The sequence below is a fragment of the Suncus etruscus genome, chromosome 3, assembly GCF_024139225.1.
Source record: "Suncus etruscus isolate mSunEtr1 chromosome 3, mSunEtr1.pri.cur, whole genome shotgun sequence".
Lineage (NCBI taxonomy): Eukaryota > Metazoa > Chordata > Mammalia > Eulipotyphla > Soricidae > Suncus > Suncus etruscus.
The window spans coordinates 33,583,576-33,606,659 of NC_064850.1; the positions used below are offsets into that span (position 1 = coordinate 33,583,576).

Consider the following 23,084-nt stretch of genomic DNA (forward strand, 5'->3'; position numbering starts at 1 on the left):
AGTGCTGGGGGTTACCCAGGACTCCCTAGCAGTACTCAGGGCCTCCAGGGCTGCACCTGGTGGTGCTGGGGGTAGAACCAGAGGTGGCTGCATCCAAGGCAAGTGCTTTAGCTCCAATATTCTCTCCCTCCACCAATCTACCCCCCTTGCTCAGGTGTTAATTCTCCCATCCTTCAAAGTAACAGTTCCAAGATCTCCCCACCAACCCCATTCAGCAAACAACCAGAAAACAAAGTCTGCTGAACTTCTGCTGTTCAGCCCTTAGGTCTCTTTCCACCCCTCGGGCCACTCTACACTGTAGATTCCCTGCCCTCAATCCTCCTCTTCTTACTATGTTACTGAGGACTCACATGCAGTGAGTTTCTGGGTCCAGTGGCCTCTTGTACCCTAGTTGTGAGAAATAGGATTTCTTTAGGGACAGGCATCCTGCTAACCAGCAAACTCAAACTCAGAGCCTTGTAGCTAAGCTCATCCTTAGTTGGGTTACTGGGAAAAGGGCCCTCATAAATATCACAGAAAAAAGCAAAGAATGGATGCATGCAAATTCTAGAAATTCAAAGGAGAAAAGACAAAAGCAGATAGCAATTGGGCATATATCTGCTTCCACTGATGCAGCAAGCCTTTTACTACACTGTCTGTGCCACTTGCTTCTTTTGATGCCAACAGAGGAGCCCTAGTAACTTCTGGAGGAGCCGGACCACCCATCCACAAAGGACCATGCAATATTAATTAGGAAGAACACCAACATGTTAGACAGCTCTAACCACCAGAAACATGTCTGAAGAACTATATTTAGATGGAGCAGATGAAAAAACACTGCAAAAAATTAAACAAGCCCCCTGCCTACACTTCTAAATTCAACCCAAATCCTGATTTCCAAACAAACTTCCAAACCAACTGGCGACCCTGCATCGGGAGAATTCTGTGAGCATCTAGAGTTCACTGATTTCATTCTCTGCACCCAGAATTTTTTACACTTCCAAGCGGGAACAAGGTACTAGCCCTGAGATAGAATCATTCAGTGAAATCATTCTACTTCTCTAACCTTATTGGTTTCTCTCATGTTTGCCTCTTAGAAACAATCCCATATGTGCTGAAAGGGGGCCAGAGCAAGAAAAGCACAGTGGGGAGGGTGTTTGCCTTGCATATAGCCAACCTAGGTTCAATCCTTGGCATCCCATATGGTCCCTGAGCTTGCCAAGAGTGATTTCTGAGCACAGAGCCAGGATTAACCCTGAGTGCCACCGTGTATGACCCAAAAACAAAAACTAAACAAAAACAATTGTGCTGAAAACAAATTCTACTCATATGGAACTTAATGAATAAAATCCTATATGAAAATGCATTAGATAGATAAAATTCTTGGGGCCGAAGCTATAGTACAGTGGGGAAGGTACTTGCCTTGCATGCAGCTGACCCAGGTTTGATCTTCAGCACCCCATTTGGTTGGTTCCCTGAGAACCATTATGAGTGATCCTTGAGTTAAGAGCCAGAAGCAAGTCCAGACCACTACTGGGTGTACACCACTCTAACCCCCCAGGAAAAAAAAAAGACAAAATTCTAATTCTGTGACTTAAAACATGACTAATATCTGTCACATATTTAGAAAGAAAACAAAGATGTACATAACTGGAAAAAAGAAGACTAAAAAACAATGAAAACAAAGGAGCCCACCATGATACGTTTTTACATATGTTCACTAAAGGTGAACAAACTTGGCCGCTTGTAAATGAGATATTTATTAGTTTTTGATATCAGGAGTTCCCCCGTTTCTAATATATATTTAGGGTATCTGCGATGGTCATTAAAACTGAAATTAATCAAACCTGCCTGCCTACATTTCACTCGCACCAAGCAAAACTACAAAGAAATCCTTAAAGTTTCTGATTTCACAGGCAATTAAGAGACAATATGCAATTGCACGGCCTATAAAACAACAAGGCAAGGGTGATGACATCTCTCCTCAATTGTGTGAGCTGCTCCAGAAACCTGAAGATAAATGTCTCCTTTCTTAGACACATTGATATTCTACCCACACACAAGGTTGGCCCTCAGTGTAGACATTTTTGTAGGGGAGAGCGAGAATGAAAGGATTTGGGTCACACATGCAGCAGTGCTTGAGGATCCTTGTGATTCTGAGGGTAGAACTGGGGTTGGCAGCTTGAAGGGAAGGAAAGTGCCATAGCCCCTGACCTTTGATGTCTATTTTCAAGCAAAATAGGATTAAGAGCTCTAAATCCATCCAAAGGCACTCAAGTGCCTTGCTATAAGCTCTGCCCTGCTTTAACACATGGATGCGGAGGTGGGATTGGTCTTAATAAAACCACCTGGAAGTGTGGGCCACCAGTGGTATGCACTGGCATCAACCAGTATATCTCAAGTCCTCTGCCTTAACCAACAGAGCCTGAAAGAACAGGACACAGGAGATCCTCTGGGGTCTGCCAGTTCCAGCTTGTCCATAGAGCATGTCTAAAACAAGGCTAGACAACATGAAGTTAAGTTCAGAGAGAACTCGAATTCCCCTGATCGTCTCAAGTCACTCACTCTCCCAGAGAGTTGGCTGGATGCTTATCAGTGGCCAAAATGAGATGAAAGGTAATCTGAGTGCTGTGACAAAGCAACCGAGGAATGATGTCCCCAGCAAGTGGCACTCACAGAGAACAAGGTTTACACCAGAGCAAGGCACGGTCGCCTGTCCAGACACATGGTGACAAGGAGACACCAAGAACTGCATCCTCCATCACACTGAACACTCTTCAGAGTCCACGAATCTGAGGTATGTCTATATTGTGAAAGGTGCAGAAGGCACACCCAGGGCCCCAGGGAGCCACTCCCAGATCCACGGGCCGACTTCTACCATCTGCCGTGGCCAGTTGGCATCCTTGCCATCCCAAGTTGAACTTCGTCTAAGCAAATCAAATACTTCCCAAACTGGATACCTGTGACCAGGTAGGTATCCAGAACAGTACTCACAATGAAAGTATCTAGAACAGTACCCACAATGAAAATATCCAGAACAGTACTCATGACAGGAATATCCAAAATATTACCACAACAGTAGATATCTAGAATAGTACCCATGATGAGAATATCCAGAACAGTACCTGTGACGGCGGGTAACCAGAACAATGTCCACGGTGGGGTATCCAGACCAGTGCCCACAATGGCAGAAGTCCAGGACAGTGCCCGCAACAGCAAACCCAAGAGGCAGCCAGAGAGAGGACAATACAGCAGACCGAACCCACAAGAGCAGCAAGTATGTAGGGAGTGAGGGGCAGGTGGGCAGAGGGGCAAGAGGCCTACCTGGTAGGAGGGCTCCATTCCTCTTGAAGAAGGTACTGCCTGGCCAGAGGGGTGGACCTGGTGTGCTGCAAGAGAAGAGAGACAAGCATGAGTGGCTGGCCACTAACCCTACCACAGGAATCCAAAAAAAGACACCACCGAATGTGGGCGTGTCACATTTATTTATTATTTATTATTTATTTACTTATTATTTATTATTTATAGCGCCTGAGAAAGTATATTCTTCAAATGTTTGTTTGAGGGTTACCACCTGGCAGGGGTCAGGTATCACTCTTGGTGGGGCTTGAGAGACCGTACATGGTGGTGGGAATTAAATTTGAATTGGCTGCACACAAGGCAAGCTCCTACTGTCCTGCACAATTCTCCAGCACCAAAAATGCCTCTTTTTGAAGCCATTCGATTAATTTTAGGTCCATGGGTTCCCAGCTCGCACTAAACTGTCTGGGTGCACTGTCTGATGCTCATCTTGACTTGGCCATTGGTAAGGTCGGAAGAAATGAGAAAGAGGCAAGCCTACTAGTTGGCGAAAAGGCAGAGACAGGTGCTGCAAACCACAGTAACATTGCCAGAAAAATGAGCAACAAGGCAAGTGTAGGGCTATGGTCTGTGACCAAGAGTACAGGGAAGAAGAGCCACACTGGGAAAAGGTGTGAGAACATCTTCCGGACCATGGGTATAGGAAACACACACATGACGATTCTAGATATACGCAAGCACATGTGCACACACATTGGCATATGCCTTCGACTGACGCATACATACACACCAGATAGATACATGTGCACGCAAACGAACACGAACACACACACACACACACACACACACACACACACTTCCTGCATCCCTGCCTCCAAGCAGCCGTGGATCTACATGGCCCAGCGTGGCCCCTGCCACATGCTGACAGCTGGTGAGTCGACTTCTCTCCCCCGATTCCAGTCCTGGCTGTGTCTGAAGCATTCAGGGCTCAAAGTTGCATGAAGAATAATGCGCATTAAAATGCTTAAGATTATCTTTTAACAACTCCAGCCAGCTCCCGGGGATTTTACCATCTTGTTTTTTTCTAAGAAAGCAGGAAACAGCAAGCTGGCTGTTGCCAATATGGCATCACCTGATTTTCTAAAGATATTTTTAAAAACTGAGGACTTCATTACAGAAGACCTGGCGCTTCCAGAGAATTCAATAATTGAGTCTTACTGCGGGAGCCTGCATATCCAGCTTACTTCCATCCAAATCTCCTCTTTATCCTGACCTTGATTTGGCTGAAAACTGAGTAGACGCCAGGGACTGGGTAAATGTAGGGAACCGAGGTTGGGTAAATCCTGTGGTTTAGATAAGGAAAGTCTCTCCAGGATCGAAATCTCCTTAATGATTCTCACAGCCTCCTCTTAATGTACCAAAGTGACAGACCCCGGCTCCAGTAATTCTGCTGTCCCAATTCATATCACCTTCTAGGACAGCTGGCCGGCGCCTCACCTTCTCTTGCCTAGGCCCCGGCACTGTAGTGGTGGGCTTGCCTCTAGTCTCTTTCTCATTCCTTCCGGTCTTGCCAATGGTCAAGCTTTCTGGCCCCACAGACTACATTCTTACTGGGGATGATCTCTGAGAATAACATCTTTATACTGCACAGTGGTTCAAGGATGCCTGAAACCTCTATTGAGAGCTGGGCGGGCAGAAAAGGACATTAACAGTTGGATGAACTCAAACTCCTGTTGTTATGGCCTCTAGAAACTACCTACTTCCAACTTCCTGTGATTCTACATGAGGACACTGGAGAGGCTAGTGCTCAAGATCCCAGGTCCACAGGCTAGGATGGCAGCAGTAGCCTGACTGGCGTTTCCTCCATCTGCAGATGCTCCAGGCCCGGAACATCTCCATGAAATTACTTGAAAGTCTCCACCTACCACAATCCATCTAAGAATTCAGTGATGATCTTTGAGGAAGGGGCTCCCCACACCTGAGCAACACAGTGATCCCCTGTTGCTGGCCTGTGAGAGGGCACTGGGTGTGTGTGTGTGGGGTATCACTAGGTGTCACTGAAACCTATCAACAGTTTCCAATCACCTCATGGTGGCGCTCAAATTACCTGCCAGAGCAAGTTCCCTAGAGAGCACAGGGAAACCCAGGTGTCCCCAGGTGCCTCCAAACCTGACTGAAGGAGATGGAGGTGTGAGAAAAGGACTCACTGACAACACAGGGAGACTGGCAAGTGAGTGACCAGGTAACAGGGCCACAGAGACAGACGCATCAACTGTGATCCAAGGAGACTCAGCTCTTCACTAGGTAGAGACAGGATTTCCCCCCCCCACCCCCCATTGACATTTTTAACTACCAATGGCCTTTTCACCAGAGAACTCCATCTTTGGTCTTCAGGTCTTCATCAAGAGTACCCCCTCCTATTGAGAGTCTCCTTTTCTCTCCCTTAAGTCCTTACCAGGCCCCTCCCCACAATCCTTGGCTCAAGAGATTGATGAGACAAACGTGAGTACAGGCAGGATGAGTGGAGAAATATGGTCCTCAAGGGAGGAAGTCCTTGGTGTGGGATGTCAGCCCAGGGCGCTGAGCTGGCAGTGCCTAATAAACAGGATAGCTAGACCAAGACTGGACACTAGAAGATAATCAATCATCCAAGCATCTTCTCCTGGTTCCACCTTCCTGAAGCATTAAACAAACAAAAAAGCTCACCAACCTTGTTAAAACATTACTAAAAAAAAGGTGGAGGAGTCGTTTCTCATAATCTGGGAGCTTCCCTGCTTTCCCTTACCTTTCCTTAAATAGTTTTTATGGGGGACACACCCAGTGACATTCAGGGGTTACTCCTGGCTATGCACTAAGAAATCGCTCCTGGCTTGGGGGGCCATATGGGACATGGGGGGGGGAATCGAATCACGGTCTGTCCTAGATGCATCTTAGATGCACGCAAGGCAAACGCCTTACCGCTGCGCCACCGCTCCTGCCCCTCCTTAAATAAGATTTTGTGGAATTCATCTCATTTGCTCTCCTATTCCTTGCTTACAATTTTGACTGCTTGAGGACAAGAACCTGAGTGTCTGCACCTCCTTATAACATACTGAGCTGAGGGCTTCCTGGTTCTTCCTGCAGCTCTATTTTACTTTTCATCCATATGTGTCACACTTTCCAAGGACCAATTCCCCATGTACAGAGACTAAATCTAGGAGGCCCCTCCTTCCTGGAGTCTGGCCAGGTTCACCTCACACAAAAGACGAATGTCCTTATTCCACTACGGGGTTTCACAACCCACACAAAAAGAAAAAGGAAAAAAAAATTCTTAGGCATAATTAAGCTTCTTATAAAGGAATGGGGATATACAGTAGTAAGTCTATCTTCTACTACAGTCATAGATAAAAGCTTTGAAAAATGGAAAGCAAATGACGAATCTGCTCATTGATGTTAAGTAATGGGCTAGATAATTGGGAATACTCTTTTCTATGATTTCTTGATTACTTAGGAATATATAAATAACTGGATAAGTATATGTGTTTCAGATAATATGGAATGCACATGTACGTTGGGGTCTATGGGAGAAATGGCGTGAAGTCTCAGCTCCAATTTCCGAAGCCTGTGTACAGCTCATGATACATCTTAGGAACAGATGCAAAGGTGTTTATCATTATCTTTGTGCTACACAGTTTCTAATTTTACATATGAAAACCAAGCCATCATTCAGCATAAAGTACATTATTTGCATGATATATTTGCATTTGTAAAACACCCACATTTACTTTTACTGCTTAATAGGCCTGGTTTAAAAAAAAATGGGCCACTCTATATAAATGGAGTGCACTGGTTCCCAACTCAATGGTGTTGATAAGAGAAAAAAATTCCTACTCCTTTTAGATGCAAATGAACCTACTAATCACAATGAAAATGGTGGAGTTGAGGAAAGCTGAGCAGCTGTTCCTGGAGTTACAAATTCGGGGCCTGTAGGGTTCTAGCTTCTTCTCTGGAGAAGCCTATGTCTTTCTCAGAGGACAGGGACATATATATTCCACATCCCCAAAGGTAGTCCAGAAAGAGGAAACTGTTCCTTATTTTCTGAGCTGTGGCTTCAAGGCTTTATGAGTGGTGATAACCCAAAGTTGTTTGGAAATTGGCCAGAGATCAGCCTCAGAAACCAGCCACCAAGTCTGGGTGAGACAAAGGCTCTGAGGTAACCCTTCCCCCCAAAGCCGGATCCATGCTTACTTTTGGTTTGTAGATAAGAATGAATGTGCCTCAACTGTACCAGCCCCAGAGGGAATTTTACAGTTCCTACTGGCTCCCAGCCTTTCTTTCTTTTTTTTTTTTTTTTTTTTTTTTTGGTTTTTGGGCCACACCCGGTAACGCTCAGGGGTTACTCCTGGCTATGCGCTCAGAAGTCGCTCCTGGCTTGGGGGACCATATGGGACACCGGGGGATCGAACTGCGGTCCGTCCAAGGCTAGCGCAGGCAAGGCAGGCACCTTACCTCTTGCGCCACCGCCCGGCCCCCCTTTCTTTCTTAATATAAGGTGTGTCCCTGTTGTCTTTTCTTAAAAATAAAAAAAAAAAATGTTCCTTGTGACCTTTTAGATTAGTCAGTTCCTTTGAAGACAAGAGTTGACTATCTTCCAATCTGCCTGCCTTGAGCCAACAAGCTCCTTCTCAGGGGATGGGGTCAGAGTACAGAGGGGAAGGAACATGTCTAGCAGGAGGTGAATTCAGGTTTAATGCCCCCAGCATCCCATTTGGTCCTTTGAACCCCACTAGGATTAATACCTGAGTGCAGAGCCAGCAGTAATGCCTGGGCATTGACCACACCAAAACAACAACAACAATAATAATACACAAAATATCAGACACCAGGTAATAGTGTACAGTTGCTATGGAAAACAATGGTGGTAGTTTCTCACACAACTGCAATCATAAAATGGCTGTCTACAGATCCCAGAGATATGAAAAGAAAGAACTCAAGAGTAAGTGTGTGTAGAAAAATTATGCATAATAGGAAAAGCAGAAGCAGCCTTGGGTCCATTAAGGTGAAGCAAGTAGGTAGACAGGCCTCCCCCCAAGGCAATGATTTCTTGGGACATTGTAAAAAGATGGAATTTAAAGAAGTTACTCTAGTCACTAGCCCCAAGGCTCCCAGGACACACCTGGTGGATGCTTAAACAATGGACTGATAAGAGAAGCTCCAGCAGGAACAAAGGCCAGGAAAGGAAAGTCTAAGATCAACGGATCCCAACCTTTCCCCTGCTAGTGTCACAAAACTTTCACTCTAATGTGTGTATCTGTCACTGGAGAAGGCTGTACATGTGTGTATCATGGGCCTATGCAATGGAGCCTGCACCTCCCCTCTTGAGAAGTGAACTTTCCTGCTTTTATGCTGGGATGAGTATGAAGGCTCTGCCTTTGGAGAAAGCCTTGAAAGGTAAAGAAATAAAATAATTTTTCTCTGCAGATTTCTGGGAACTCGCCCTTAAATCCTGGGGATTTGCCCTAAAGCCCTAGACCTCACCCCTTCCTAAATCTCAAGGACTTGTCCTTGACCAAAAGACACTGTTGCAAACCTTGTGACTTGTGGTTATCTACTACCCAACTACCATACTATAATTTTCCACTAAAAAGTTATATAAAGGCTTGTTAAATTTGGTTCGGGGCTCTCATCCTCTGGCTTACGCTAAGCCACGTTGGGACTCCGGCATATTCTGACATAATAAAACCCCTTGCTATTGCATGGTCCCTGCCTCTTGGAGTCATTAGAGGGGTTCCTGTGGAATTCCCAACCTTATCAGCCTGTGCTCTCTTTCTTAAACTCTCTTCACCACCCAGCACTACTCCCCAAACTTTCTCAGAATATTTCTGGGGGAGTTTTTGGGGAACACCCGGCAGCGCTCAGAGGTGTTACTCCTGGCTCTATGCTCAGAAATCACTCCTGGCAGGCTCAAAGGACCATATGGGATGCCGGGATTAGAACCACTGTTCTTCTGTATCTAAGGCAAACACCTTACCACTATGCTATCTCTCCAGCCCTCTCTGAATATTTTTTAAAAGTTATTATTCTTTGGGGCCATACTTGGTGGTGCTTAAGACTTACTCCTGGTTCTACACTCAGTAATCATTTCTGGTGGGCTCAGGAGGACAATATGGGATGCTGGAGATCAAACCCCAGTTGGCTGCCAGCAAAACAAAAACACCTTACCTGTTCTGCCCCTCCCCTGATTTCACTTCACTGCTTGACTCCTGAAATTCTTTTCTGAGGAAGACAACAGACCTGAAAAGCCTAGGTAAGGTCAAGGGCTGACTTTACTTTCCTGCAAAGAGCAAGGTTCACTCAGTCCTATCCCCGGTGGCAGAGGTAGACAGGAAGAAAGAGATAGATTCCCTCCTGCAGACTGCTGCCTCTCTTCTCAACCACTTCACAAGTCATTCAAGGAACCCCCACCAATATCAAAGTTGCACAAGTGTTGCAGGGGGGTAGAGGGGCTGACATTATATCTTGGGGAAAACACTGTCTAACCTAATCTAGACCCAAAGCATGAAGGCCCTTGAGTCACAGGACCCATCTGAGGGGCCCAACCTGGACAACCACTCAGGTGCTGAATTCCTGGGTTCAATCACTGAACACAAGAGCCAGGAGTAAGCCACAAACAAAAGCATCAGTGAAGCTGGAGAAGGTGAAAGTGAGAAGCCTTTGCTTATACTGGCTCCATTTCACAGAAATGGAGACGATCATTTGCCTTGAACTCTAGGTAGATTTTCTATGACTTCAGGCAGTACCCATCAAGGAGCATGAAAGCCCAATCCAGGCGATATCTTCTTCTGTCCCAGAGCCCCACAATGCTAAACAGAGAGAAGCTGATGGCACTGCCTTGGCAGAGAGGGACAAACCCAATTCAGAGAGGAAGTTCTGCTGAACCAGTCACACAGACCACCTGTGTGAGTCAGATCTAGAGTCATGAGATATAATGTTCAAAGTTTCTGCTCCAGGTACCCCCTGCAGGGAGACAATTTGAACCAGGGTGATTCACAGGATTCACACCCAGATGATCCACTACCACTGCCTCATCCCCTATCAACCCCAGCCCAAACCCTTCATGACACCAAGAGGCAGACACGCTCCTTTGAAGACAATAGGGGCAGTGCAGGGTGGGTCCCATGACCTCAGTGCATCCTGCTTTCAAATCTCCACGGAGGGCACAGAATCCAGAAAATACAGTCAAAACAGTCCCCAAATTTGGATTTTTTTGTAAGATATTTCTTCCAACAGTTTATTGGTAGTTTATGGTTTGCTCTGAAGTGTTTAATTTTTTAATTTAATTTTTAATTTTTATAATATCTTTATTTAAGCACCATGGTTACAAACATGTTTGTAGTTTAATTTCAGTCATAAAAAAAGTACACCCCCCTTAACCAGTGCAACCCTCCCACCACCAGTGATCCCCATCTCCTTCCTTCCTTCCTGACCCCCATGCCTGTCTTCCAGACAGACATTCTATTTCTCTCACTACCATTGTCATGATAGTAAGCTTCATATAGTGGGCTGGTCCTTCCAGCCCTCATCTCTATTGTCTCTGGGTATTATTACCACACTGTCTTTTATTTTTCTTAAATCCCACAGATGAGTGAGACTATTGTGTCTATCTCTCTCCCTCTGACTCATTTCACTCAGGATAATAGTTTCTATGTCCATCCATGTACAGGAAAATTTTATGACATTTTTCCTGATAGCTGCATAGTACTCCATTGTGTATATGCACCACAGTTTCTTTAGCCACTCATCTGTTGTTGGGCATCTGAGTTGTTTCCAGATTCTGGCTATTGTATCTGGAAAAGAAATTGGAAAAAAAAAAAAAAAAAAAGGAAAAAAGAAAAGAAATTCCAGTGTATTCCAGTGTGCTCAAACCAAGTAATATAGGTGGAACCAACATGTCCACCCTGATGCCTCCGATGCTTCCACTAGGCTTAGAGGTGCCTGTCCCTCTCAGGATTTCCTCTGCCCCCTCCTCACAGTCTAAGCCCAAGTCACTCCCTGCAGCACCCTGGCTGTGGCTGCAGTCCTCACACTCTGCCATGTGTCCCAGAGCCAAAGTAGAAATGGCTGCAAAGGTCCCTCTTTCCCACCTGGTCAAGCCAGAGGTGAAGCAACTAATTCTTGCACACCCAAAGACTGGTTCTAGACTTACAGGAATGCCAGGCCCACTCCTTCAGGGGCAAACAGCAAATAAGGGAGCTCAATTTTCCTGGCAGTATTAAATTCCAAGAGCACAGCTTCCAAAGAGGTATTTGGCAATGGGTGTGAGCTATAGGACTGATTGTGACAAACTCTGGTGCCACTGTGGGAGACCCTTATTACCACAATGGCATCAGGTGTAGGTTGGCAAGTGGGGTGGATAAGGTTTTTGCTCCTCTCACTTCCTCCCTGTGCTTCTGTAGCACAGAGGGTGTCAGAAGTAAGCTGGAGGCCCATGTAGCAAGGCACCCACTTCTAGGAACCCTGGGGGGAAGGGGGGACTAAATTCTCAGGTGGATGTTGTTGTCCTATGGTGTTTTCCAACCACCAGCATGAGATGCAACAGACACTGTACTGGGCCCACAACCTCTGCATCACATCATCCCTTTCTGTCCCAGGGTGCGAGCTACCATTTCTTCTACTGGCAGAAGCCAGCATTTGATCGGGCTTCCAAGAGTCTTGGCCACATCACTTCTTCCAAAGGGCACTGTCCTCCCTCATGTGCCAGTGCCTCCTTTGGAGACTGTGGGGCTCAAGCTTCCCTTTCTGATGAATCCTTTTAACAGCACAAAAAAACTGCCCCCACTCACTTTGCATCTTATGCCAGGAGACCCCTTGCATTTGCATTTTGTACAGATCAGTGAATCGTGTGTTCCCCTTCACTCCCGGGCTCCTACAAAGTTTCAGTTCTCATTGACCGGCTCAAATTTCTTAGTGATTTGTGGGAGAGGGTGTTTTACCCAGCAGAACTCAGAGGTTACTCCTGGCTCTGCACTCAGAAATTGCCCCTGGCAGGCTTGGGGAACTATATGGGATGCCGGGATTCGAACCACCATCTGTCCTGGATTGGCTGTGTGCAAGGCAAACGCCCACTATTCTGCTATCTTTCCGGCCCCAAGTTTCTTAGTTTTATTTCCTACTGTCTCTCATTCTAGGTGTGTACGTAGGCACCCACATGCTTGCAATAAGTGTGTTTTTCCCCTGACAAAAACAGGTCGCTCCCAGAAGCCTCCACTACTTTAAAAAATCCTTTTAACTCTTGTGCTTACTGATAATGTTTATATTTTCCTTTTGAAAAAAAATTTTTCTTAAATTTTGGTCATGTTTGGGGGCTCTTACAAGTTCAGAGCTTGGGCGTCACTCCCATTGCTGGTGCTACTGAGGGGGAAGAGAAGGAGCCTATGGTGTCCTGACCTGTCCTGGCCTCCCACATGAAAAGCTGGTGCTCAGACTATTGAACTTTTTCTCTGGCCCTATTTAGACTGTCTTGAAAATGCTTCTCTGATTTTCTTCCTGCCTCTCTCCATACCTGGAGCAGACACGGTTCTCCTATTTCGTGCCTTCTTCAGAGAACTCTCCATGGCTGACCTCTGTCCTATTCGGCCCCGTTCTCCCTAGTGAGCACAGGACAAGGAGTCCCTCACTGCAGAAATACAGCTCAGCAAGTCCAGACCTGGGAGGATGCCCCTACAGAAGAAAATTTTATTCAGAGACACTGGTCAGGTTCTCTCCACTGGCCCCTGAGGTATTAAAGAGGCCACACCTCTCCTCGCTTTCCGGGGTCTCTCGAGTTTTTTAAGCTGTAGGAAAGAAAAGTTTGCTGGCTGCTTTGGAAGCTTCCACACACGGCCTTCTTTTCAGCACCTCCACTATTATCCGTGCATCTCATTTAACCGGCCCCGGGCAGCCAAGCGCTAAATTAACATTACTCTTCTCTGCAGAGTTGATGGGCTCTGAACAGGCACAAGATGCCTGCATAACTTTGCAGAAGAGATTTACACACCCCTTTGTCTGCCATATAAATGGACTCAAGAGCCGCAGCAGTACATAAATGATCCTTTCTTTCCACTGTTTATAGTTGAAAGCGGCCGTTTTCAGTTTCTTGCCGGTGATCACTCCACTAAAAATAGCTTTTGATACTGTCACATGCAAACTTGCGCAGAACCTGAAAGCGAGTTCCTTTTTACTTCTGAGCCGGTTTAGCTTTAAAAAGAGAGGCAGCTGTTAACATACTCCAGCGTGTTTACATGATGCTGAAGTAGTTCTGCTGGTAGTAAAAATAGGGAGGAACACACACACACGCACACACACACACGCACACACGCACACACGCGCACGCACACACACACACACACACACACACACACACACACACACGCATGCGCACACACACAAGATAGAAACGCTTTTGCCACCTCTACTGCAGATTAGTCATCTAAAGTTTGGGGAAGACAAAGAGGGTGGCCAAGAAAATCCCCCAATGCACAGATTGAAAGGAAAACTGACTCTGAGCATCAAAGTCTTGAAGATGGGGCAGGGGCTTCCTGGCATGTGTGTGAGTTTCCAGCGCTGCATGAGGCTGGGACAGGAAAGTAGCAAAATAAGTAGGAGCTCAGAGCGAGGGTTGCAACCTCAGGCTTCCTCAGAGTAGACAATAAACATCTCAGAGCTGTCTCTGGAAATCCAGGATCCAATAGAGGAAACCTAGTCACTTGCTGAGCTCTTCCTTTAGTGTCTTAGAGGGGATCGCAGGATATGGGGTCTTTCCCAAAACTAAGGCCACTGAACTGCGGCAGAGCAGAGGCCAGGAGCCCAAGGAAAGGAAGATGCCCACTGTAGTTCCCTACCCCGTCTTCTGCCCAAGGGATCTGATCTCTCACTACCCTCAACCTGGGTGTGGAGGGAGGGTTAAATTACAAAATATATGTCCAAGTTATTACTCTGGTGAGCATTCCCATACCAACAGTTCAGCCTATCCTTAGAAACCAGAAAAGTATGCCAGCCTTGGTCTAGGACACAGTACAAAGGGGAAAGAGAGGGAGGTAGGAAAAGAGGGAGGGGGTGATGGAAGGAAGGAAGGAAGGAAGGAAGGGAGGGAGGGAGGGAGGGAGGGAGGGAGGGAGGGAGGGAGGGAGGGAAGGAAGGAAGGAATTAGGAAAGGAGAGAGGGAGAGAACAGATGAAAAGGCCAGAGGGGTGGGGGTGCCAAGAGCAGAGCCTGGGGTAGGGTGGGGCTGAATAGAAAGCTGAGGTGCTCCAGCTCCCAATTCCAGGTCTATAGGACTTCCCAGCATCCAGACTCCTTTAAAAAATCTCAAGGACACAGCACCTCCTTCCATCACTGGTCCTTCCCAGGGCTGGGGCACCCTCCGGTTGGGCTGCTTGCTTGACTCAAGGGCACAGGATGATGTGTTCTCCCAACACGCTGTAAACTGCAGCTGCACGTCCAAATTAGAGTGGCGCAGTTTACCACCTCAGTTATAGAAAAACTCGAACAACCAGACAGACTTTATGGATTGCTGTATCTTTAACGCTGGTTTTTTGGTTCACAAGACAAAAGAATTTACAGTTACTGCCAACAGCTGAGCTGTCGCCAGGCAACAGTCAAGCACGCTTCCTCCCAAATCAGGAAGAGCCACCGCTGAACCTCGACTAATTACAAAGTGGGACAAATATTTAAAAGCTTTATTATTGATTAAGGATTTGGGGAGGGCATCCCCCTAGGAATGAGTCCTATTAAACAGATTTTAACTAAAACCCGGGCTTGTCTAGCTTTTATTCTTTGTCACATGCCATGAGAATCACTTTAGGAAAACTACATGTTCTCTGCAACTTTAATTTCCCTAAGTCCAATGCTAAGCAAAACCATGTGCTTACAGTTTTAAAAAAAAACAAAACCCAACAATAACACATTTTTGCCAACTCCTCTAAAATTAAGGGCAAGAAGCAGCAGCTGGGGACCCGGGTTTTGAAATATCCAGACTGGCCCAGAAGTTCCCTGGCTGCCTTTCATAGCCTCACAATGGTGCCTGGATGGAGCTTCACTATCGGGCTTGTCTACCCTTGCCTACTTGCAGTATTCCCGCTACCTGGAGTCTACCAGAGGCCGGGAAGAATGCTCAAAGGAAGAAAAGCATGCTTGGTATGATAGTGCCCCAGGTCTGACCCCCCCAAACCGTGTGGTACCCTAAACACTGCCAGTAGGGATTCCTCAGCATCAAGCCAGGGGTAGCTATTGAGCACACCCCAGGTATGGATGGTCACCTTGTGATAAACTTAACATTAAGAGATGAGAGAAAGTCCATGTGACTTGTGGTTGGAGAAAATTCCACATTTTCAGACTCTACGAGATTAGTGCTCATGGTCTGAAACCTACTGATAGGGCTTATATTGTATACACGTGTGGCTGAAGAAACAAGAGGAATGAATGCACATTTATACACTCACACATACATGTAAGTAAAACAGAAAGAATTTGACTTCAAAGTACAAGCATGTGCACATACTTTTAAGGAGTCTAAGAATTTTCTTTTCAGATCACCCTAACTTCAAAGGTTGAAGAGGAATGAGTGAAGTTTCTAGAAACTATGGTCCAACTATATAGAATGGCTTCTACATGCAAGTGACTGAGATGAAAGTTTCAAGGTTTATAGACCTCTCAAACAGAAACAAACACCAAGGATTGTTTTAGGTCTCAGAAAATAAGTGTATTTGGGGTTAACTTCAAACACAGGCAAAGCAGAACCAATACGCCATCATCCCACCAAATGGACTTGAGTCTGGAATGTTTTGAGGCTGCACCATTCAAATCCCCCCCCAAAATAGTTCCCTGTGGAATGCTAACTTAATTAGTATAAAATTTAAAAAAAAAAATCACTATTGGAATCTTTCTGATTTCAGTTAACCAGTCCTTTCTCTCCATCCACAACCACACATTTCTCTTCCCCAAATGTTTTCCTTAGGTTATTTCTCCTCTGAGTGGAACAATCTGACTAACTTATCAGAAGGTGTAAGGAAATCTACACCAGTTTCTAAACAGAAATAATTTCATTATTAAAGACAAACAGGAGTATTGTTTTTAGGCTTGAGAGAAATACAGAATGAATTATATTCACACACACACATCATACTATCCAGACTCCATGAACTTTTTGAGCAAAGTGTGTGTGTGCGCGCGCGCGCGCACACACACACACACACACACACACACACACACTCACTCACTCACTCATACTGTCCAGGCTCCATGAACTTTGTGAGCAAAATGCTGACCCAGACTGAAGTCTGGACATTCTAGCTGAAGTGGGAAGAGCCAAAGATCTCCCGGCTCTCCCCTGGGTCCTCCGATTCACCAGACCCCCGCATTTCCTGGAAGCTATCTGCAGCTTGCATGGCTGCATGAACTGTAAGACACATGTTTTGTATCATATTACATTTTCTGCATAAGCACAATCCTCACTCTCTAACCACCCTTCCCAATTCCTGTCAGCCAAGGTTTAGAAATGTGCCATTTCTCAAGCCCTCCAGACACACTTAGAAGCAATCATAGATCAATCTCTGCTTATCAAAAACTTGACAGTTGGCCCAAATGTAAATAACTTCTGAGCACTCATCACCAGACATAATAAAGGGGTGAGGTGGGAAGGGGAACAAATGTTGTGCCCTGGGGCCAGAGCAATAGCACAGCAGATAAGAGTGTTTGCCTTGCATAGGCCCATCTGGGTTCGATCCCCAGAATCCCATTTGGTTCCCCAAGCCTGCCAGGAGTAATTTCTGAGCACAGAGCCAGGAGTAACCCCTAAGTGCCACTGGGTATGGACTGAAACACCCCCCCCCCAAATGTTGCACCTGTATTTAAGATGGTGCCACTTTGAATGAAAAACCGTTAACAATGAGCAGAAAAATGAACTATAAAAGGGAACAGAATGACAGCACAGTGGTACAGTGCTTGCCTTGTACACACAGACCTGGGTTCAATCCCTGGTATCTGATATGATCTCCCAAGCACTACCGGGAGTAATTCCTGAGGGGAGAGCAGGAGTAACTCCTGAGTATTGCTGGGTGGGCCCAAAATCAAACAGCCAAAAAAGGGGTTTTGTTGGGTTTGGGGGAAAGATTTCTGTACTATGTTCATAAAAAAATTTTTTTCTCTAGTTTTCGTTTCTAGTAGTGCTGTCTGTATGCAGATACTGTTGGATTCAAAAGAATAAGCTGGAATTTATTCTCTCTGATTTATCTTCTTTAAAAAATTGTTGAAAATTGCTATAATTTCTTATGTTCCATATTTAGAAACTCACCAGTGAGTCTATCTATGAGCCATAGTTTCTATTCTGAAAGATTATTATGAGTTCAATGTTGTCAGTAGATGCTGCTGATTCAGCTGTCTGTATTGTCTTCTCTAAGTTTTGGGCAATTGTGGTTTTCAAGAGTTGACACATTTTATTGAGGTCAAGGAATGCCCCAAACTGTTTGATTTAGCACCTTCTTTTCTGGGGGGAGGGAGGTTACTCAGCATATGCCTACATATTTATTTTCACTAAGGACTGAGTAAAAGAACCTGCTCACGCACCCAAAACATTCCTGGATTGGCCCAGCACTGCCAACTCAGGAATAGGCGGTAAAGGTTACCAAAGCACATCATGTTTTTGTAATGTCCTAGGGATCTGTAGTGATGTTTCTTTCTAATACTACTGATGTTTCCCTTCACTATTTATTGTTTTGTTTTGTTTTTGGGTCACAGCCATCAGCGCTCAAGGGTTACTCCTGGCTCTACACTCAAAAATTGCTCCTGGAAGCTCGGGGGACCATATAGGATGACAGAATTCGAAACACCATCCTTCTGCATGCAAGGCAAATACCCTACCTCCACGCTATTTCTCCGGCCCCACCCTTCACTATTTTTATTGTTACCTTGACTAGAAACTTTATAGATTTTATTGACTTACTCAAAAAAATTGGTTCCACTGATTCTTTTAATCTCTTGGTTTTCAAATGCACTGATTCTGATTTTGGGTTTTGTTTGTTTGTTTTTGGGTCATACACAGCGGCGCTCAGGGGGTTACTCTTGGCTTTACACTCAGAAATAGCTCCTGGCAAGCTTGGGGAACCATATGGGATGCCAGGAATTGAACAAGGGCATACAGGGTTGGCCGCATGCAAAGAAAATGCCCTACCTCGCTGTGCTATTGCTCTGGCCCCATCAAATGCACTGATTTTGTACGAATTTGTAATTTGCCCTAATTCTGTTCACTTTGGACTTAATTTGATCTCTCTTTTTTTAATACACCGAATTTTCCGACATATAAGACGACCCCCTAATTTTACAGTTAAAACATAGGTTTAGGCCTGTATTTGCTGTATAAGACAGAACATTCCTGTGCTGCAACTGTATCTTCCACAGTGAGCCAATCACAACAAGCAAAGGTCCAAAGGTTATACTATAATAGACGTCCTCTCTGACTCTGGCCAATCTGAGCAGGCTTTTGACAGTGTAGATTTGGGTACAGAACACTGTATAATTTGCATGCATAAAAAGCCTGCTTTGATTGGCTGACTTAAGAGAGGCAGTCCGAGCAGCCTGGCAGTGATTGGTGCAGGATCGAGTTGGAAAATTCGTTTTGTGGCAATATTCAGACAATTTTCATTTAGTGGCATACTGAAACATTTTTCGGGATATACTCGGCCTATAAGACGACCCCCGATTTTCGGTTGACTTTTTTTTCTTTCAAAAGTCGTCTTAAATGCCAGAAAATACGGTAGTTTACTGAAGTGAAAATTCTGATGATTGCTTTCAAAGAGGGGAGTTAGGACACACAGTAGTATTTGGGTCCTCTTTCTGACTTGGTGCTCCAGCAGTATGGGGGCTGAGAAGTGAATAATACAGTACCTGAGATAAGACCAGGATATGCACCTTATACCCTATTGGGCTCCCCATATGGGTGCTTTTCAATGGCTTCTCTTTGATATATGCATTCAATACTCTAAATGCCCCAGTAAACCCAGCTTTTAGCTGCTACGTTCCCACAAATTTTGACCAAGTTGTATTTCATTTTCATGCAGCTCAAAGTTCTTTTCAATTTCACACGCTTTCTTCCTTGACCCATGTGTTTGTTTATAAGTGTGTTGCTCTCTCTCCGTGTATCTTGTCATTGTCCAATTATCTTCCTTTTATTGAGCTAGAATTTAATTCCCCTGTTGTCTGAGAGCAGACACTGTATGATTCCAATGCTATTAAATTTGTTGAAGCATGTTTTATGGCCCCAAGTGTGGTCCACGTTGGTGAATGTTCATCTGAGTGTCAGAGGAAGGTGGATTCTGCTATTGCTGGGTAAAGTCATGCTCAGAGGTCATGACATCTGATTGATGGGTGGTATTTGCTGATTTTCTATGTCTTGACTGATTTTCTGCCTGTTGGATCTGTCTGTTTCGAGGAAAGGGGTATTGAAGTCTCTATGAAAGGGGATTCATTTGTTTCTCTTTGAATTTCGCAGCCCATACATGACAGTGCTCATGGTGCCGTACATGGTGCCGGTGATCAAATATGGGTTGGGCATGTGCAAGGAAAGTACACTCACTATCTGCTGTACTATTACTCCATCTCAGCTCTTCTTTTTTATTTATTTATTTATTTTTAGTTTTTGGGCCACACCCGGCAGTGCTCAGGGGTTACTCCTGGCTGTCTGCTCAGAAATAGCTCCTGGCAGGCACGGGGGACCATATGGGACACCAGGATTCGAACCAACCACCTTAGGTCCTGGATCGGCTGCTTGCAAGGCAAACACCGCTGTGCTATCTCTCCGGGCCCTCAGCTACTCCTTTTTATATTTCCTTCTGTTCATTTACATATAACATGTCTGTATATTAACCTTCTGTCAGAGGGGAGGTTGGAGCTCAGATGATCATAAGAAGTGCAGGGGATTAAACCAGTGTCCGCAGTATGTAAGGCTAGCACCCTAATAGCTGTACTTTTTTTTTTTTTTACCTGTCTCTCTTTTTATGTATCTTTATATTCAAAGGTGGCTCCTTCTCTTTAATATGGAACTGGGTTTTCTTTCTTGATCTACTCTTCCATGACCAGATCTTTAAACAGGCCCATTTAGACCCACTAACATTCTAAGTGATGGCTGATGAGCTACCACATATAATATATATATATATTTACTGGCCCTATTCTATGCTATTTTTGTTGTCTCCTTTTTTTTTTGTTTGTTTTTTTGTTTTTGGGTCACACCCGGCAGTGCTCAAGGACTACTCCTGGTTTATGCCTTTATGCTTTTATGCTCAAAAATCGCCCCCAGCACGCTCGGAGGACCATATGGGATGCCGGGATTCAAATCACCGTCCTTCTACATGCAAGGCAAATGCCTACCACTGTGCTATCTCTCTAGCCCTGTTGTCTCCTTTTTCTGCTCTTTGAGATTAGAACAAAACATCTTGTAACTCAAAGGTTCTTTTCTCATAGCACAGCCTTGTTGACATCCTCACATGCTTTGCCCTTGCTTCATATGATCTGGAGCCCAGACAGCTGGCAGCAGTTCTCCCTCAGTGAGTGGCAAGAGGGAACAGTATTCTGTGCTATATAGGATGGACTTTAGGGATCCTTGGATGCTTCCAAACCTTTCATGCCACCACTGTACTTACAGACTGGCAAACAATGCAAGGAGATAATCTATGCCTGGTTAGAAGGCAGAGGGAGCCCTGAAAACCAGATCAGTGCTGTTTTCATTACAGTGGTTGCATGGATTAGAGTGAGACACCGACATGTCCAATAGAAGGGAATGGGGTGGTTCTTGAAGCATTGAGGCTTTAAGCAACAAAAGAATTCTGGTGCAATAACTTGAAATAACTGGGCATACGTGACCATTCAAGTAGCAGCAAATCCTAGATGAGACCCTTTAGGGAGGTCACTATCAAGGATTCTAAGTGGGTTCAGAGGCACCTAAAAGTGGTACCTTGGGCCATAGAGACAGCAATAGAGCATTTGCCTTGCAAGTGGCCAACCCAGGACCAATGGTGGTTTGAATCCTGGCATCCCATATGGTTCCCAGTGCCTGCCAAGAGTAATTTCTGAACAGAGAGCCAGGAGTAAACCCTGAGCACTGCTGGTTGTGCCCCCTTCCCCCCCAAAAATACAACATAGTACCTCCTACCCTACGGCCAGATACTACTTTCCAATGATACTACTGACTGTCCTCATCAGGAGAAAATGCTGTGTCAAGTGGGGAGCTCCTGCTCACGTGCAAAGACAAGACAGCCATGCATGGTTTCTACTAACAGCCTGTGCCCAGTAGTGTAAACACAGTAGCATGCAGGAGCAGTCTTGTAATATAGTCCTGTTACAGCTCCCAGTTTATCGTCTGGAGGACAGCAGTCCAAATGCAGGATAGGAGAAACTAAGAGGATTCTTGGTGGTCTGGGGAGCCCTCTTGCCTCCATGAGGCAAAGGATGGCCTGAGAAAGGAGCTGACTTGGCAGAGAAATGCTGGAGGGTGGGAAGCTGGAAGCAGGGGTTTTAGGTAGAACACTAAGAAAGGTACTGTCACCCTAGACTTCGGCTCAAACCAAACCTGTGATGGCTGACAGCCTTTCTCAGCAAATCCTCTGCAGAAAGAGGAATGAATTATGGTTAGGAAGACAACTCACGGCCACAGCCACAGCGACAACAGGGACAGTTTCTGGCCACTCCTACAAGGGGAATCAAAGGGCAACAGGCAAGACCCACCAGAAAAGTGGTACCCCTGCCAGAAAAAGCAGTTGTGAACATCAGGACTCTCACCACCATGATTCAGCCTGAAAAGTCAATTGAACCAGTTCTGATCTGGGGCTGGATCACCTAGACATAGTTGGGCTTTGGCAACTCTTTGGTTAGCTTCTACCTAATGAAAGAAATCCTCTCAGTTTTATATTGCATTTGTTTTTAATAGATGGGGGGAAATCATGCCATCCTTGGTGATGCTCAGGGGCTACTCCTGGCTCAGGGTTCAGAGACTGCTCCTGATGGTAATTATAGAGACCCTACAGAGATATAAAGAATGAGGGGGTGCTCCAATATGCAAAGCCTGTACTCCAGCCCTCTGACCTAGCTCTGTTTCCTCAAGGTCATGCTTTTAACAGGGTCACAGAACTACATATAGCAGGAGGCAGGGAACTTGCCTCAAACACAGCCAGCCCAGATTCCCCCAAGATCTGCCAAGAGTAAACCTCGAGTAATTCTGGGTGTGACCCCCCCCCCCAAACAAAGCCAAAAGAAATTAAATAAGCTGGAGAAAGCTTATTACAGTACAGTCAACTAAGGACAACTACCTTAGGTACAACCTACCCAGAGTGATCTCTGGCACCTTATAAGATTCCCAGAGCCCCATCAGGAGTGATCCCTGAGCACAGAGACAGGAGTAAGTTCTGAGCACTGCCAGGCTTGGCCTACTTATACAAATAAGCTGTATAGGCCCTAGAAAAACAGTTTGATCCCTTAGAGCAGGGGTCCCCAAACTACGATCTGTGAGTCACATGTGAACTTCTGAAGACATTTATCCAGCCAGCTGGGCATGCCTGTCACCACTTCCTATCCTGCTTAACAACTGACTTGTCCTAGGCCCTATTTCTCAAGTCTTTAATCCTGGGCAGGGGTCCTCCAAAAGCGGGCCTATAGTTCCTATTGAAATACTGGTAATTTTGTTGGTTTAACTTTACTTGTCCTTCATTTTAAATATTGTATTTGTTCTCTTTCTTTTTTTTAAACTTTAAAATAAGATATGTTCGTTGTGTATAGGAATTTGTTCATATTTATTTTTTTAA

The 23,084-nt window shown here is 45.3% G+C and overlaps 1 protein-coding gene across 4 annotated transcripts in view; it reads right to left on the bottom strand.

The window, feature by feature from the left end:
* Positions 1-23,084, bottom strand: part of FOXN3 (forkhead box N3) — a 422,773-nt gene that overhangs the window by 105,031 nt on the left and 294,658 nt on the right. For all 4 annotated transcript variants that reach the window (XM_049769838.1, XM_049769837.1, XM_049769840.1 and 1 more), the window contains one exon: positions 3,304-3,368. In XM_049769838.1, coding sequence (XP_049625795.1) covers positions 3,304-3,368 — 65 coding nt within the window. The remainder of the gene's footprint in view (positions 1-3,303; positions 3,369-23,084) is intronic.